The sequence below is a fragment of the Maylandia zebra genome, linkage group LG8 (genome assembly GCF_041146795.1).
Source record: "Maylandia zebra isolate NMK-2024a linkage group LG8, Mzebra_GT3a, whole genome shotgun sequence".
NCBI classification, from domain to species: domain Eukaryota; kingdom Metazoa; phylum Chordata; class Actinopteri; order Cichliformes; family Cichlidae; genus Maylandia; species Maylandia zebra.
Genome location: NC_135174.1, coordinates 26812355 through 26830512, shown reverse-complemented (window position 1 = coordinate 26830512; position 18158 = coordinate 26812355). Strand labels below are relative to the sequence as shown.

Below are 18158 nucleotides of genomic sequence, written 5' to 3'. Positions count from 1 at the left end.
TTGTACGTGTAAACCTGCAATCAGCCAATCGCACGCATATCGCATGTAGACACGGTCAAGACAACTTGCTGAAGTTCAAACTGAGGATCTGAATGGGGAAGAGTGCTTGCTGCCAAACGTTGTGGCCTAAATATTTCAGAAACTGCTGATCTGCTGCAATTTTCCCACACAACCATCCCCGAGTTTACAGAAATTGGTCTGAAAGTGGAAATTGTCCAGCGTGTGGGAGGTCTATGGGGAGAAAAAGCCTCGCTGATGTCAGAAGCCGGTGGAGAATGGCCTGGCTTCTTCGAGCTGATAGGAAGGAGGCAGAAACTCAAATAACGACTCATTACAGTCAATGTATGCAGAAGAGCATCTCTGAATGCACACATCAGACCTTGAAGCTGATGGGCTACAGCAGCAGGAGGCCCCACGAGCATCACTCCTGTCAGCTAAGAGCAGGAAACTGAGGCTACAGTTCCCACAGGCTCACTCTAATGAGACAACAGCATAATATACATTGTATGAACAATTTAGGATGCTGCTGGTTTAATGGTGAGCATCATTTAAACCCCTCAGCTTACTGACCGCAGTGTACCTGTCTTCCGATTGCTACTGCAGCATCCTGAACCTCAGATCGTTCGCTGTACTTGAATGGCCTCCAGTCGCCTGATCTCAGTCCAGCAGAGCACCTCTGGGAGGTGATGGAACCCGAGGAAGGCTTCCAAGAATTAGGGAAGTTCAGAAGGGAAGAGGGGGTCCAGCATGGATGTTTGTGTTTTCTGTGCTGCAGTAAGACGTCACTTGAGCCTTTTATTGATTCACAGTGAAAGTTCTTGTTTCTCCAAAGAAAAGTGAGCAGCATTTCAGTTAACAGAAGACATTAAAAAAAAAAAAATGTCTGGATGCCAAACAGGAAACTCAGACGATAAAGTCTGAGTCCTCGCAGCTGCCTCTCAGACCTGCTTCCTTTAGCCGCTCATTAGAGACCAGTAAAGACACTGTTTGCTGGGGAAGAACAATAGAAGGCTGCTCGGTCAGTTAATTAAATGTTACACAAGGAAAACAAATCCAATGTAACGGATGTAATTTCCCTCTCATGTTTTGGACCACACCAATGAATTACACAGTCAGCTGATGCAACATGATCACACTGTCGAAATAAAGTGCACTTTATTCATTGCAACAGAAAGCGCTTCATGGGAATTCAAGTTTTTACATCTGATCATACGCAACTGATTACAATTAAAGAGGACCGTTATCATGTGAAATCATACGCTGTAGTTTTGGATTAATGACTACTTTGCAGTTCAACATATGAAACCTTCACAACTCTTCCTAGAAAAATATCAGTGCAGTTTAAGAGAAAACAAACAAAACAGTAATTTCTCCTCAAGGCTCCATTACATCCACCCATTCCCCACCTCTGTGGGACTGAACGAACAATGGAGCTTAAAAAGGTTTAAAGCTGAACCACAGTAACACACAGAGGCCACGTAACGGACGTACCTTCAAGTACAGTGCAAAGTAATGTAAAAAAAACACTTTGTAGAAGGCACAAAATGGCTGCGAAGGCACTGTAGGGACTGCATGAAAGTCAAAAATCCAAAAAAGAAGGAAAAAAATACAGTTTCCCATTGATCTCTCAGTATCAACTGGAACTTTGTTTAATTTAAAAGAAAAAAAAGGCACAACAATCACAAACCAACAGGTAAAAAACATTTGAGGCTGCGTTTGCGTGCAGCTATTAGTGAAACCTCACCAGTCGCTCTGTTTTTGGTCTCAGCTGTTCATTTGGCTATTTTTACAAGCTGGTCTCCAAAGAAGAATTTAAATAAGAACAATTAAGGATGCAGACGAACGCTGTCTCGTGGTTGGTTCAAAAAGTTTTGAGTCCAGCATTTAAATAAAATAAAGGGTAGCACATCGTTAAAATTTTGAATAACGGCATTACAAAACCACCCGAATCAACGTTTCACACCACTTAGAAACATGTTGGGATTAGTAACAGGTTTACAGACTGGCTGTTGTCACTCGCAGTTAGATTCTTCTACCTCTTTCTGATATTTTGGAGGTTATTTTGTTTTTCTTTCAGGCTGCTGGACTCAGAGTTCCTCCCTAAACCTATCATTTTGCTCACCAGGACATAGAAATTACACAACTGAAGAATTCTCCCATACATTTCCTGACTGTCTCCTAAAATGCCTCCAGCTCTTTTCTCACATGCAGTCTGCTTGAGATGAGTTTTCACTGCTGAATACACTCAGGCTAGTTAGGCTGAGAGCTGCCCGAGCTCCTGCCCATTGTTCTTTTACTGGAGCTGCAGCTTTTTTCACATTCATTATGAAGTTACAGATTCTTTTGTTTGTTGTGTTTTTACTGCTGAGTAAGCAACAGGCGTTTGCCGTCTCACACAAATCTCCATCAGGTAAGTAATAGGAAAGTTGATCACTTCTATTTGTTGGTGATCAGGTATTGTATTAGTATACACCATCAGTCAACGGTCTGATTTACTGTGTTACACAGCAGCCGTCTTTGATTCTGCATGGCCACACGGACATGAACCTAACAGGGCGTATTAGGGCCACTAAAATTTGTTGAAAAAAAGTCAAATTTACAAGAAAACGTACCAAATTTAAGAGAATAAATTTTTTACTTTACAAAAAAGAAAGTCTACAAGCAAATTTGTGCACAAAGACTGGAAAAAGTGGCAAACTGTCTTATAAATGTTCACCTCTGAAGCTTGAGTTTCCCCAATGCTGTAAAAAATGTTAAAAGTGCTCTGACATTATGCCTGTGCAATTTTAACAATGCAGGGTGGCCCATGATTTAGAGACCTTTGACATATAATTAGGATTTTCTTTCTTATTATGTTCAGACTAGTTGCTTAGTTTTGCTTTGCTCCTGTTTAATTACGTCCTAAATGAGTCCCAGCAACATTCAGATCTCTTTATATCACAGTGGAGCTGCAAGCTCAGTTCTGTGCAGGTATCAGGACAAGTGACCCTTTGACATGGACACTTTTTCACATTATCTTATAAAAAATACTGATTAGAGCTGCTTGTAGAGGCACAGAGTGTGTGAGTGTCCCAAACAAGCTACAAACTGAACACATTACCATTCACGAAAAAGATAACTGCCTAATCATTTTCATGCAGTCCCTTAAACACTCATTAAATAAATACTGTAAAACAATATCTTATAAAAGTGCTTTACACGCGTTACACAGGAGGAAAACTGCAGCAGCAGTTAATTTAGAACGAACCCCACCACCAGAAAACAGCCAAGAAAAAAAAAAAATCAGACTTTTCCACAGCAGCTGTGCAGCTGTTGGTCTCGTGTCATTAAAGATACTCTCAGCTGGTGGAGCTTCGGTCTGCACAACATCTTTACCGGCTTTGAAGCGTAAACTTTTCCACAGAGCCGAGCGTCGGCGAGTCACTCGCTTTTAAAAAGTAAAACTACACCCTGGATGTCTCTGCTTTGGTACAAGTCGATACTCTTGATGAGGATTTCATGCGAGTCTGTGAACACGAGGCTTCGCTGGGGGCGGAGGAGGCGCGAAAGGCTTTATTCTGGTTGCCGGCGAAGGGCTGGGCTTGACCGGAGGTACGGGAGGAGGGGTTGGTTTCACTGCTTTGTTCTGAAAAACAAAAAATGATTCTTAGGTGAATTTATGAAAGCAAATTAGCAACTTCTGCACCTCAACACTGCTTCCTGTCATCGGGGTGGATGCTCATGTTAAACTAAAGTTTCAAATAATGATGGCTCTGCATGATGTCATGGAGATCCCTTATATTGTCACGTATTCCAACTCTGTTTTTAAAGAGGCACCCAATCGGTTTGTTTGAGACAGCTGATGAGCTCTAGCTTCACGAAGGCCCAGTGTGACATGCATAAGGATTATTTTGAGTTGTGAATCATGCAAAGCTACTCGAGTAAGTCCAAAAATAAAAAACGTAGAGCTGGAAAATGTTTGGGCAGACCAGTTGATCCCTATTGATCCCCAGAAAGAACATCTAAATATGAATGAATCAATGAAAATAAATAAAACGAGTGACCTTTATATGACGTCCTGGGGAAAAGTGTTTAAAATTCTCTGCCTTGGCGCTCACCTGTGTTTTATTCAGAGTTGGTAAAGGTTTAGATGGAGGTAGAGGTTTCATCTGTGGTGAAAAGGAAGAAGACTGTTATTTAACTGGGATTTAGAGCAGATGCTGACACTTTACAGGCTCCTAATGAACATTAAAGTCCAAGTTTGATCACATGGAAACCAAAAATCAACAATGACATTATTTCATAAAGCCACAGAGCTACACTGATGTTTATCAGTCCTCTGTGACTGGCTGTTCCAGTAAAGTCTGCAAAAATCAACAATCCTAAGCTGTTTTCATTAAACAGCTCAACACTGTAGACTAAACTACGTCCAAAAAAGCTGAGTTTAAAGCTGGGCTCAGTCTACACGATACCAGCAAAGAAACAGCTGACAGTTTCTTCTGATTGGCTGCCCCTCATAAAGATAAGATTGAGTGAGGTAATGAGTCACACAAAAAAAATGAAGCCTGAGCTTTTAGCTTGTAACCACGGTGATCTCATTATAATATTACACAGGGCAGAAAGTAAGGAAAAAAGATGGCAGGTCTCCTTTATGCATGTTATTTAACATAGTTTCATTTTTAAGCTTTAATAGACGCTCAAGTTGCTGCGATCTTCATTTTGCATTATGTCTTTAAAAACAAAAGTCTTACCGGCTCAGTTTCCGACGTGACTGACGATGAAGACGCTTTCAGCGGTGGCTGGAAAACAAAAAGCGGTTTGTCAGCATTTCACAGTAAAACTGAGACCTGCGTACACCTGGCTGCTCGGCGTACCTGTGGGGCGGGTCTGCAGGGGGTCACTCGACCCATCAGAGGGGTGCAGGCCTGTTTTGCTGTGGTCTCCATGAAGGTGGGCTGACTGATCTGAGGTCTTTCTTTACCACTTCCTTCTTGGAACGACGGGTTCAGCTTCCCTTCAGCTGAATGCACTTTCCTGTGAAGACAACATTTATTTATTTAGCCGGGAAGAAGAAGGAAAAGATGAAGAGTCCAGACCGCAGAGGGGGAAAACTACCTTGTAGCGATGTAGCGCTCCATGTCGTCCTTCTTACAGCACATCAGCCCAGCAATCAGCAGAGTGACGACCAGCAGGATGGAGACTGCTGCGCACACACCGGCTATCAGCCCAACCTGATCTGCAGGCAGAGGAAACGTAAAACTGCACTTAAGTACTGATGCGTCCTTTTTTGCACTCTTTATGTCTAAGTGCAATTAAATTCTGAACAGCATTGCCTTCAGAACTGCGTTAGTCCTTCATGGCATAGATTCAACAAGGTGCTGGAAACGTCCCTCAGAGACTTTGGCTCATATTGACTCTCTCCGTTAGCCACAGAGCTCCTGGAGTCATTGAGTCAGATGATGAAATCTGGTCATCTTCTGAGCAATAAAACTGGGTCACGTTTTCATTTTGTTCAGTTTAATTTAAGCTCTAACAAAGGGTCTTAAAGTTCTGCTAGAGCTCTCGTTAAAAGCAAAAACCAGACCCGATTTATATTTGTCCGATCTTCCCTTCAAGGTCGGCTCCTTGTGCACTCTGGACCAACTTCTCCAGCTACTTTGGGCTGCTCCCTTCCTCACCAGTGGGTATCTGGTGTGGTTTTACACCAGATGCTGTTCCAGATAGATTCCCAAAGGCATCCGTTTCTGCTCCCGGGGTCAAACCATGGATCTTTCGCTAGTTAGGTGACTGCACCAAACCACTGCACTATGTTGTGTGTCTTTGCCCCGTCTAAGTCCTGATCTCTCCACTTGAACTCGAGCTTTTCTTTGGCTCGTTCAGTAAGTAAATATTTAGTCTGGGTTTCATGTCGGTTGGTTTAATGGTTGAATGAGGATGCAGGAATCCTAATCCCCTCATTTCATTACTGCAGAACTTCATGTTGAACGACCACAGCGACCACACTTGGGTCACAGTTCTTGCTCTCTGAAAACAGCTGTTTGCTCCCAGCTCTGAGTAACAATGATCCTCGACACGAACAGTTTGTGGCCCAGGGTGAAATCACAAAAGAGCTCCTGAAAGTGGTCGGAGCAGGATTTCCACGGAGCGTTTTACAAACGGCAGCCACGCTGGAAGAAGCGATTGAAGATTATCTAAAAGCTAAATTTAAACCAGTCGCGGTTTTTGCTTTTTCTTTGGCCTCAGGAGCAAAATTTTCTGATCACGGCTTTTAAGTAACAAATAAAAATGAAGATTTTAGTTTAAATTTTACAACTAAATCGTGAGGAAGCTCTTGAACTGTGGCTAAAAACTCAATACGAAGCATCTTTTTCCCGTTTTAACAACTTACCAGCTTCTGATTTTGCAGAACGATTAGACTATCAAATCTGAAAATGTTATTTTCTAAGAGCAACATGAAAATGTTATGTAAAAGGAATTTTCCACACAAACAACAAGAGCAGTGTTCAGAGGAAGTTATGTCATCCTCTTATTTTCTTAATTAGCTTTAGTTTCACTAAATTTTTTGTTTTGTTCAGAGGAAAGTGTGTTTTAGAGTCTCTTCTTCCCCTTTTCTTTGGTACTATGTGGACAGAAAGTTGCACAATCATGAGGCGCAACTCAAGTTCAAGCTTCATGTGCAGAATGTAAATACATTCTGCACATGAAGCAGAGACAACCAAGTCTTCTACAAAAGAGTGTTGAAACTAAATTAGAGCAAACGGGGTCAGTGCTGGGAGGCTCTCATAATGAATCACTCATGTTTCTTATTCACTGGAAAAATGATTCAACAAGCAGCTGTGACCTGTTTTCATCTGAAAGTCTCATTGAGCCTGTAGATTACAACAGCAGCTGAACGTCTCTAAACGTCGTGCTTCATAGTTTATCGTGAACGTTAAATGCACCGCAGCGTCTGTACCTTGAGGTAAATCCGCGTACTGGACGTTGCATTTGGGAGGAGCCCAGCCGGGATTACAGTGGCACTCGTTCCTGTGATTACACACCTGCGGATAAAAAGCAGTTAAATGATTAAAAACACGAGTCGTGGAAGTGGAGCTCATGTTCAACGCGACTGGTTTGGATCGTGTTTGAAAGGCGTTTGCAGTTTTTTATCTGATCGTTTCTTCATTTTATTCAGTCAGTGTTTAAAGTCATTTATAGTTTCTTCCCCCGTCGTTAGGAGGCTGTTACATTCCTTGAGACTAGCTGCATTTGTCCAGTTTTAGTCTGCTGTGATGGCTAAAACAACATAAACAGTGCATTCCTCATCTCTTTTCTCATACCTAGCACCACTTTTAGTTTGACTTATTTGGTAATACCAGCTCTTTCTTTCTCTCTCGCTGCTTTTTCATCTCTTTTTTAATAATTTTTGGCTCTGAAGCTGCTATTGTTCCTGCCCCGTCTGCTCTCTGCTGTTTCTTCTACATCCCTCATTAAAACATTTAAGTTTATGGCTGCCTGTATGTCGCCTGACAGACTAAACTCAGGGCAAACATGGAGCTCGGGTTCAGTTTAACACCAGATGTTGTTTCAGGTGAGGGGATGAGGTGAAGGTTCATGTTTAATGGTGTGAAAATTACGGTTAGTTCTCTGATTTTGAACTTACTCCGTTGTTGTTGCACTTCTTTGCACAGTCCTCCCTCTTCCCGTAGGCTGACACATCCACACATCTGTTATTGAGGCAAACCTGAGCACAAACGTTTGATTCTGAGTAAAACGGCCAAAATATTCAAAGAAAATTAATCGTCCTGCAATGTGTCTCCCTGTGACAGTTTTACCTTATCCGGCGCACATTTCGTGCCACTCGGCACCATGTCCAGGTTTCTCCTCTTATCGTCGTCCACGGCGAGTTTGCACTCTTTGCCGTACATTGTGTTGTAGCTTGCCCGTTTCCCTGTGATAGACTCGCCTCCTTCCTCACAAAACATCGATCCGCACTTAACATCCCTACACAAAACAAAAGCATTAATCCAGAGCTTTGTGGTGCTTCTTCATCACTCTGAATTCAGGGTGAATGACAGATGGTGACACGTACTGTGGAGCACAACGAATGAAGCCGAATTTGTTCTTCCCACAGTTAGCGCCTTCCTCGCCACGCTGGTTCAGGTTGAAACATAAATCTGGTGCCACCTGGGCCCCTGGAAGAAGGCACAGAAGGAAAGCTTCATGTTAATCTGTCATCTATTGTCGGTCTGAGACTCTACATCCTTGCGTTTGCTATACTAATGCACCTCCGAGCACATGGGTTCAGCAGCGTTTTTAAATTCTAAGCGTCCAGAGATGCCAGAGTGGGATCGATGTCAGAGTTAAATATAACTAAAGTGACGAGGCGCCTTAACTGCACGCTGCTGAACTCATCAAAATGGCCAGAAAAGTACTGATCTAATGTGTTAGTCTTGCCTTTTATCAATGGACTGTATTTACAAACCTCTTATGAGACTTTCTTTGCAATCGCTTACATAACAAAATGTATTAAATATTTAGTTGGACAGATATCTTAAAGTTATTTCCACCACATGACAGTAAAATCTAAATGTTTGTAGACCAATGGCTAAAAGCTCCTTGAGGCTTATCTCATCTACTCAAAACAGTGCTGATTTATCCCTAAACGAACCAAGAAGTAACGCCGGAGGGTGGGGCGGGGGACAAGCTAAGGCCTGCAGTTCCCCTCATGGCCACTTGAGGCCCCAAAAGCCAGTCAGTTCCCAAAGACTTCCCTTGTTAAAATGTCCAACTTTACTGGAGCATTTTTGCATGTTTCGGTGTAACAGCTGCAGGCTGGATGATTATTTTTAAATAACTCATTCATTAGGATGCTGTTAAGCCTCAGAGTCAGCGGTGTGGTGCTTTGGTTCACAGGCAGCCTGTTAGAGCTCACCTACGCTAACCCGAGCCACTGAGCTCAACCTGTTCTCTGTGTCTGTGCTGTTGGAGCCTTTCAGGACTTTTTTTAATGGAATCACAAGCTGTACAGTTTAAGCGTGCAGCTTGCTAACCACCAGGTGATAACCTCGTGCTCCATCCTCGTGTCTGGATATGGTCAGCGAGGCTTCAAAATGCACAGCCAAAAACCAAAGTCACATTTTTATATACAAACCCTGAGGTGCACCTTTCTAACTGAGCGTGCAGATATCAGCCAAGAAAGCAAAAGAGCCTCAAACTGGGACTTCCCAAACCAGCAGCTGATGTCTTCGATAGCAGCATGCTGAGCGTACCTGGTCCAAAAAGCCTCCAGCAGTGATGCTCCTGGGTGGGACACTGGCCGTTATAGCAGTATCCCTGGACAGTGCCGCTGCCCTGGAGCGTTTTGTAGCAGGGCTTGCCGTTCATCTCGAAGCTGTCTTCAGGACAATCCGACGACAGTCCGGTGCAGAACTCGGGCAGGTCGCAGGTCCCGGCTGACTGCCTGCACACGCTCCCAGATGACTTCAACTGAACAAAAATAATATTTTAGTGTTTTGACCTTCTGTATGTACCAGATCTGGACAATAATTCGCTTGTAGGTTTTTGTAGCACTGTTCCAGGCCTTGAAACTGTCAGTTGAGGAAGGATGTGGTGAGTTATAAAAAACTGAAACAGCAGGGTGTTATCCTCCCTTTCCTGTTAGTGCTGAACAGCGGGTGTAAGAGTAACCTTACATTTATTAGCCAGAGGCGGGGTGTGTCTTTAGGAAAGGTCCTGAACTTCACAGAGAATGGGGATTGTTATATCCCAACAGCTACAACAGAAAATCGGCATTCATTTCATTTACTGGACAGATTGTCAAAAAATTCTGAAATATTCATAATCCTGAGTATTAATCTTGATCTATTTTAGTGACGCGCTGACTTTCCTGCAAATTTTCAGTAAAATATCTCAGCAGTTACCAGAAGGCGAGCCTCTGATCGTCCTCCAAGGCCTTCATGAAGATATCTTTTGAAATATTTTTGCAAAACATGGCATACTTTGACAGTGCCTGACTTTTTTTTTTAAAATATAGCACATCAATATTTCTCAGTTATATAAAAAAGATATTTCAGTATCTACTCAATGTAGATAAGAGGATTAATGTTCCCAGGAGAAAAATCTTACTCATTACAACATCCAGAACCACCTACTGAGAAACTAGCTGCTGGTGTGTGCAATCGTTTTTGTGACACAGTGACCTTAATGACTGTTTTTCCATAAAACGTCCCCGGTGGGAGCCAGCTCAGCACAAAAGAGGTGTGCTGGGAGCTTCGTGGGTTTCTGTGGCTGAGCTGCTCCATGCACTGCATGTTTTACAGATTCTGGAAGTTCAAATCATTGACAACTTTCACTACCTCACTAAAGTTGGCAACTATCTGTGACACACGGCAGAGAAACTGCACATATGGCTCGAATTATCATTATTTATTCTGGTGTGCTTTACAAAATGTGTCATTGCATTAGGCAGAGCAGGAGTTGAGAAAAACATAGCAGCTTCGTTCAGAATCCAACTGATGTGTGCAGAGATTAGCAGCACACACACACACACACAGCTGTGTGTTGCATTGATATTTGGGATAAACTGTATACATAATGTTCTTAAAATTCTGGAGAAAGCCCGGGAAATTGCTGAGTGAAAAGCATCTCCCACAGCTTTATTTGGAAATTACTCTGAGGAGAAAAGAGAGTCTGGGGTTTGACGTTTTCAGCCAACACGTCGCTAAATTTGAGACTCGGATGTTTTTGTGAATGTGAGCTCTGTTAGTTATCAAATCACAGACCGGCTTCAGAGCCAGATTCCAAAAATGTGTCAGGGAATAATTTAAAACACATGCTGAACGTATTTTTGTCTCCAGAGAGTTTTAAACTTCATCGAGAACTCGATTAATCACAGCTGGACCTGTGATTAGTATTAATGTCCTCGCAGCACGCTGACGCTCTGAATCTACATTCAAATTTAGGTTGTTTTCTGCACCTTTGTTTAGATGCAACGTGCTTTGGAATGAGGCGTCTTATACTGTGTAGGTACAGATTAATATAAAGCCACATTAGAAGGGAGCAGAGCAGCTTCAGTACCTGACACTTCTCACAGCACTGTCCGTGAGCACACTGGGATCCTGCAGTCAACCGACAAGTCGAGGCATCGCAGCAGGGATTGTTGCATTCCTGCAAAAAACACAAAGACACACAACGTTTGTTTCTGTGCACACACTTGATCCTCAAACATGGCTGCAGCGATGAAGGCAGTGACCTCACCCAGGAATTCTCCCCCTTCTGATGAGGTGTGAGCACACTAGAAAGCTATTTTAAATTTGAACTCTTTAAGGCTGCAGCTCTGCACACGCTACCTGCCCTAACCTCAGACAGGAAACCACAGCAGTGGGATAAAATGGAAGAACCTAAATAGCATCTCCCTTCAGCAAAGGACATATTTAAACGTAGCTGGGGTTACCTCCACCGTGCCACAGTCGCACTCCTCTCCGGGCTCCATCATGCCGTTGCCGCAGCGGGGGCCCACGGCGATGATCCTGGAGGAGGTGGGCTTTTGCAGGCAGCTGGGCTGAGCTCGCTCCAGGAATTCAGCGAGCTGAGAAAGACTGCAGCTGCTGAACAACTCCGGGAACATTTGATTTCCTGCCCTGTGGGAGGAACAAGGAGATCTGGGCTCAGCTTAAGGTTCAGCGCACCCCTGCTCTGATTTTAACGGTTTACAAATGGGAAAATGTTTGCAGATGCAAAAAATTCTACATCTGCTCTGGTCTGCATTTTTACCTGAGCTTTTCTGCCATGACACAATCCTTCCCGCTGAAGGTGGAACCGCACGTGCAGTCTGGAGCGTCGTGGGAAAGGCCAAAGTTATGTCCCATCTCATGGGCGATAGTGGAGGCGAGGCCTATTGGGTTTTCATGGTGATCCTGAAGGAGAAAAAGGAATCAGTATCACCTCCATCGTCCATCCTGATGAACGAGAGTCAGACGCCATTACTCCCACCTGATTCACGCCTCCTGAGTTTCCGGTGCACATGGCGAACTTATTTGCCAGTCCGACTGTTTCTCCGTCAAAATCTCTCCAGCTGTTAAAGACAAAAACGCACCGTCAGGTCAAGCCGGCGGCATCACTGCAATTAAAACATCTGCACAAATGTCAATCCTCACGTCACAAACTGGGCGTTGTCGTGCTTCACCCTCAGCAGGAGGTCGTCCTGACGCCACGCCAGGAACTTGTCCAGCGTGGCTTCTGAACTGTGGCTGACGTCAATGAGGTCTTTGTTCGACCAAATCTCCAACCCCACCAGCAGGACGCGGATGTTCAGACGCCGATACAGCTGCGGGCGGAGGAGGAGACCGTCAGGAACAGATGTGCTAAGACACGTCAAACATCTTAAACAGCTGGACGCAAACTCACCTTATCGATGTGATTCACGACTCCGAGGATACGGGATTCAGTATTGCTTCCATATTTTTTATACTGCAGGAGAAAAGGAGGCGAATGTGTCAGATTTACTCAGCGATGAGGGTGAAGTTTTATTTAAAGTGAGACGTTATTACCTCAGCGTTGTCCACCACAACATACAGCTCGACAAACCTCTGAGGACCCGGCGTGGGATTCGATTTCTGAAAGGAAACACAAAAAAAACTGTGAAATACACGCCAACATGACACATCAACCTCATTATTTATTGATTATTTACTCACTTATGTGCTTTTACTACACATCTACACACATTAAAATGGAACAAGGGGACAATAAAAGAGGACCACTCCTCTGCAAATAAAAATGTGAGCGAATGAATTCAAGTCCTGCATTCCAAATATATTTACACAGAGGTTCTAACTGACTTCATCGGCGTGACCCCTTCTATTTGGAGAAATCTAACTATTAATGGTGTTTCTGCTACCCGGTGGAGCTCAGGCAGAGCTGAGCTGCTAGCTGACGGTGCAGAGACGGACCGTGTTTCCTTATCCGCAGAGCAGACTTTAAAGTAAGGTTTGCAAAGCTCTGTGCGAGAGAAGATCCTCGAGATGGGATGAACACACAGGATGAACATGTGTGTTCATCTGTTCTCGATATCAGGAGACGTCTGAACGATCATTTCTGTCCCAAGACGAACCCTGACTCATCGTATGTAACAGAACAGTGGCTGGAATTCACAAACACGCACACAAAAATCAAACTAAGTAAAGGAAAGGTCCCAGCTGACCTCCTCGGGGTCAAGTTTCGATTTTACAGCCAATCTGAACATTAGTATCATTCATGGGATGGATGTTTGATCTGCTTTCTTAAAATTCACTGAGGAAAACGTGCCTATCTTCTAGCTGTGGTTCCTTCAGTGTTATAAAAACTTTTGTATTATATGAAGGTGAAAGAAAACTACACTGGCACTAGAGCATACCCATGATCTGGACCTGAAGAGTCCAGCGACCTGAGGGCCCTGGTCCTGGTCGTAGAGTAGGGTGGTGTTGGATGAATAGCCACAGCTGGGCCTGCCGCTGATTTTCAGGTGCTCCTGTCTGTAAACGGCATGATCGCCATCGTCCGTCTGCCCCAGAGGCTCGATCAGGTAAACCTGCTGCCGGGCTCTCAGGAAGCCACTGCACATCGACATTAAAGAAATAACTTTATTCGTCTGCCAAGAACAGAAGAGATGTGACTTTGATCCTTATAAAAACATAAAAGCTTTCAAACAGACGTAATGGGTCGTTAAGGGGCATTAAGGGTGAAACGGCGGTACCCGGGCACAGAGCAGCAATGCGACGAGCAGAAAAACAACCAGGTTGCTAAATATGAAGCAAGGCGTTTCTCAAGAACCTGAGAAACTTTCTCTACAGATGATGTAAGTGATAAAACAGGAAGTCCTATGTTGTAAAAATATCTATCGCTGCTCTCTTACCTCATGCCAGAACAAATCCCCACGCTCACCGAGGAGTCATCCATGCCTTCGATGTGACCGTGATAGTAGCAATGATCCTAAAAACACGGATCGGTCAGTGAGGCCGGCTGGTACAGACATCGCTCACGCAGAGATTCTTTGTTTTTGCTTCCATAAAAATCACAATTAGAAGTCTAAAATGTTCGATTTTTATCATTTCTGGGGCAATAAAAAGTTTTTGAAACAGCTCCTTCTCCTTTAAAACAGGACTCGAGGCTATTTTACATAAATAAGTCAAATTTTTTAAACATTTTTTATGTTGCAAAAAGTGAAAAACATATCATTTGAGATTGAACAAACAAGATTTTACTTAATCATTTAAATAAAGTTAAAACGCACTTGTTTCGGTGATGTTGTCACCCGTTTGCCATCTTCAGTATAATGTGTTTCAGTGTAGTCTCTCCCAATAAGGTTCCTATAAAATTGAAATTCATTTTCATGTATTTATATATAATAACATATATATAATATTTGCATTTGCTGAGCAGAAATGAAACTCACCTGTTTTTTTCCAGAAGAACTGTGTGATTTCTCCCTTCGATGGCCAACTCGTACCAAACTGTATCAGGATAAAGCTGCAGAGAAACGTGCACAAGTCACAGGGCGGCGTTTAACCTCCTGAACATATTTCACTTGTGGGAAAAAAGGCAAGGAAGGAAAATACCTGTGCAGGTAAAAGTCCTGCACCCAAACATGTGCTTCTGATTTATGATAACACATAGTTTGCACATTTTTAATCTGCAAAGCAGCTAGTGAAACTGCACTGATAAATTAGCTGTTATTAGGAAAACGTTGAAATGCTGAGAACACAGAGGTTGGTTTTTCAGTCCCGGGTGTCGCTAATCTCATCCAAAATGACTTAAAAACACAAAATTAAAGGATGCTTACAATATGCATTAACACAATAAAGATCAGCTTGATGTCAGAGAACTATTGGAAGAATATTCCTATCTGACATGGAAAAACCAGCACAACGATACTCAGTAACGTATGCAGATTCCACTATTTTTAATAATGAATCACATGAGAAATATTTTAGAGAGAGCACCGGTGATGTGCAGCTGAGGCGTCAGTACCTGCGGGTGGTCCTGAAGGCTCCTCCTGTGTCTCTCCTGGAGTCTCTGAGGTCGGACCACCTCGTAACGCTCCACGTGAGACAACGTCCCCGAGCTGTGCACGATACAAACTACACACCACAAACACTGAGTCACTGTCTGTATATGATCATGAAGGAGTAGTGCAGATGCCAAGCAAATTTAGGCAAATTCAGCCCAAAAACAGACTGTCTGATGTAAAAAGAAGCATTCAAGAATACAGAGTCTGCAACATCTGCTCACATCTGACTGCATCAGTGCATGCATCTAGGTTTCACTCATTTGAGCTCTGTGGGAGTCACCCCATAACAAAATCTAGAGCATACAGGAGAAGACAATCATGGTGGCGGAAATGTTCGGGCGTGGAGTTGCTTTGCAGCTTTTAGTAAAATCTGCAACAGTGCTTATGTTTAATATGAGGCCATCAGTCCAAAAGTTAGAAATGACCCAGAAACGGACCCTTTAAATATTGCCTAACGTGCCCTTTTTTTTTTAAGTTTTCTCCAGTGAATATTCTGAAAACAGATCAAACATCCAGGTTTCTGTTTAGTGAAACTATGACTTTGGCTTCAGATTGTGACACTTGGACTGGGTGTAAAATTTATTTCAGAATCAGAATCCTTTATTGATCCCTAGGGGAAATTATTTTGGTTACAGTGCTCCAGTATAAACAGTAACATAGACAGACAATATATACAATATATACATGATTTATATACATATAAGTCACTTATTGATAAATAGCTGAATAAGAAGAAGAGCGTGTAGCTATTGCAGTACAGTGTGTTAAGTGGATGAGTTGCACTTCTTCCAAATCAGAAATTTTTGATTTGACTGTTTTTTGTTTTAATGTAATTACACATACATGTGTAACTGGGGGCCAGACCTGATTGGTCTTTAAAAGTGTAAACTGCAGTGAGATCATTAAAAGCTGATGTTGTGATGCCAGCTTTACTGCAAACAAGTGAAAAAGTATAGAAAGCTAAAATAGTTTCCAGATCTAGACGAGCTCTTTGAATCCTAAAAACAAAAAATGCCACAGCTGTGACAGAAACTGTTGCATTAAATGTGGCATCCCTCAAGGATCGATTTTAGATCCTCTTCTATTGTCGTCTTTGCATTTCAGAAGCACAATATTTACGTTTAGTATCATCTACCTGCCTCACCTCACAGCGACTGATGGCAAAAAAACTTTTCTCAACTAAAAATTAGGCAAAACTGAAGTTATTTTATTTCCATTATTTGACTTAATTTCCAGGTCCTACGTATTTATATTTTTGGCTTAATCATTTTAAAATCTTATTTTATTTAATGATCATATTTTAAGAATTATTTAGATTTTCTTTTGCTTTGTGCTGATTTTTATCATGTTCTTCTGTGTGTTTTATTTTGAAGACCTCCCGGTATTTTAAACTGAATTCACTTGCTCTTTTTAAAAAGCATTTTTTCTTATGCCAGGATAATTATGTGATTTTTATAAAATTTCATATAAAATAATAATAATAATTTAACTAGAAATAATATCCCCTGTTGAACATTTTTAGAATATACTTGTTTTTACACTTAAAGAAAGGGAAACATTAGCGAGGGGTTTTTATTAATGCAGTTGTTTTACTAAACCTGCCTCAGCTTGATCAAATCGTTTTTCTTGGTCATGACTTTCTTACTAATAGATTTTAAATCTCAAATTTCTTCTTAAATAAAGGGCAAACATATCTAAGACCACACGTGTCTACCTATCCATCACCTCAGATGATCTAATTGTTTCATGTTTCCTCCTCTGTACTGCTGAGAAGTTAGATGTATAATCAAATACTGTATTTTAAAGGCACATCAGATCTTTTAAGAGCGTTAATATTTATTAGTAAAGCAACATAACTTGTAAATAAAACAGTAAATTGGTTAAAGAAAAACAACATTTGCGTAAATAAAGAGGGAAATACTGTTATAAACTGAACCATATGTTTTCTTTTACAGGGACTTTAAACCCTTTTTAAACCACATAAACTTCTGCTCGCCTATTAATAGTTCGAAGCTTCTCTGCCAGACTTCATTCACTTTTCTGCTGATTTAGCGGCAGCCTGTTGCTCTTCGTAAAACTTTGTTGGAGTTAAAAGTCTTACCGCATGTGAGCCACAGTAAGAACAAGTCCTCTCCCATCATGATGCGCTCTGCTCGGGCCCAGCCGATCACCTCCCGTTACTCCGTCGTGAATCAGCCGCTTCCAGGCAGCGACTCCCCCGAGCTTCGTTCTTATCTCCGCCCCGCAGACTTACCGGATACCCAACGTTAAGCCAACTGTGGCTACACTTCCGGTGTAATAAAGCTTTAAAAAATAAAGTCAAATTTTATTTATGTGTCGCCAAATCGCAGTTGCCTCAGGTGGCTTTAAGGTGTAAGGTAAGAAATCCCCAGACAACTCCCTATGAGCAAGCACAGTGGGAACACCCAAAATATGTGTAGATGTAGAAATCATACATCGTACTGTAGTATGACACGTGGGAGTCATGTATACGTGGAAACAACAGCTTAAGATTTAAACTAAAAATGTTAATCTTATTATCATAAAAACTATGAGACCTTTAAGCTATGATTAATAACTTGGGTCAGCATAAACCGAATAAAGCTTTTCAAAAAGTTCAGACACCAGTGAATTGAGATTATTTCCCTTACAGTCATTTCTGTCGACCCCAATATGGAAAATTCTCTAAATTTACAGTATATTCTCTGTATTCACAGACATTTCTGTTTTATATATATATATATATATAGATAGATAGATAGATAGATATCTATCTATATATATATATATATATATATATATATATATATATATATATAATGTTTTGGTCCTGGTTTTCGCAAAGAAGGTTAAATTTTTTAACTAAACCTTAGAAAATCTTCAACAATCATAAATCTAAACATCACCTGATTTATTTTTATTTTACCTTTTAATGTATGACATATTAAAAAGTTCAAATAACGTACCAAGAGTAAGAAAACATGTTGAGTTGACTGAAGAAAGTTTTTAGCTCAAAAACATCTGAAGGGTGTTTTTTCTGATCCACAAAGTTAATCAGAAAAAAAAATGATTGTCTGGTTTTTTTTGTTTTACTTTTTTGACACTAGTTTTTTGACTTTTTGAAACACTGAATGATGAGTTATTCAGACAT

General features: G+C 41.7%; 1 protein-coding gene across 1 annotated transcript; it reads right to left on the bottom strand.

The window, feature by feature from the left end:
• Window positions 1–1130: 1130 nt before the first annotated feature.
• On the bottom strand, window positions 1131–17257 carry adam8b (ADAM metallopeptidase domain 8b). Its single transcript, XM_012923213.5, has 23 exons — window positions 17109–17257; window positions 14968–15077; window positions 14393–14466; window positions 14231–14306; window positions 13853–13929; window positions 13355–13553; window positions 12510–12575; window positions 12367–12429; window positions 12117–12286; window positions 11953–12034; window positions 11734–11876; window positions 11414–11600; window positions 11038–11127; window positions 9231–9447; window positions 8051–8153; window positions 7794–7962; window positions 7622–7702; window positions 6935–7019; window positions 5095–5215; window positions 4854–5013; window positions 4731–4778; window positions 4098–4148; window positions 1131–3625 (listed from the first exon to the last, which is right to left on the bottom strand). Exons 1-23 carry the CDS (start codon window positions 17146–17148, stop codon window positions 3497–3499), a joined length of 2541 nt encoding a protein of 846 aa, XP_012778667.3. The 5' UTR covers window positions 17149–17257; the 3' UTR covers window positions 1131–3496.
• Window positions 17258–18158: the final 901 nt, after the last annotated feature.

Excerpts from the sequence above, each read along its gene's own strand:
- adam8b (XM_012923213.5), bottom strand. The coding sequence starts at position 17,148 with ATGATGGGAGAGGACTTGTTCTTACTGTGGCTCACATGCG. Across the intron at positions 13,554-13,852 it reads GGGATTTGTTCTGGCATGAG|TGGCTTCCTGAGAGCCCGGC; the intron begins GTAAGAGAGCAG and ends GTCGATGTGCAG. Across the intron at positions 7,963-8,050 it reads TTCATTCGTTGTGCTCCACA|GGATGTTAAGTGCGGATCGA; the intron begins GTACGTGTCACC and ends TGTTTTGTGTAG.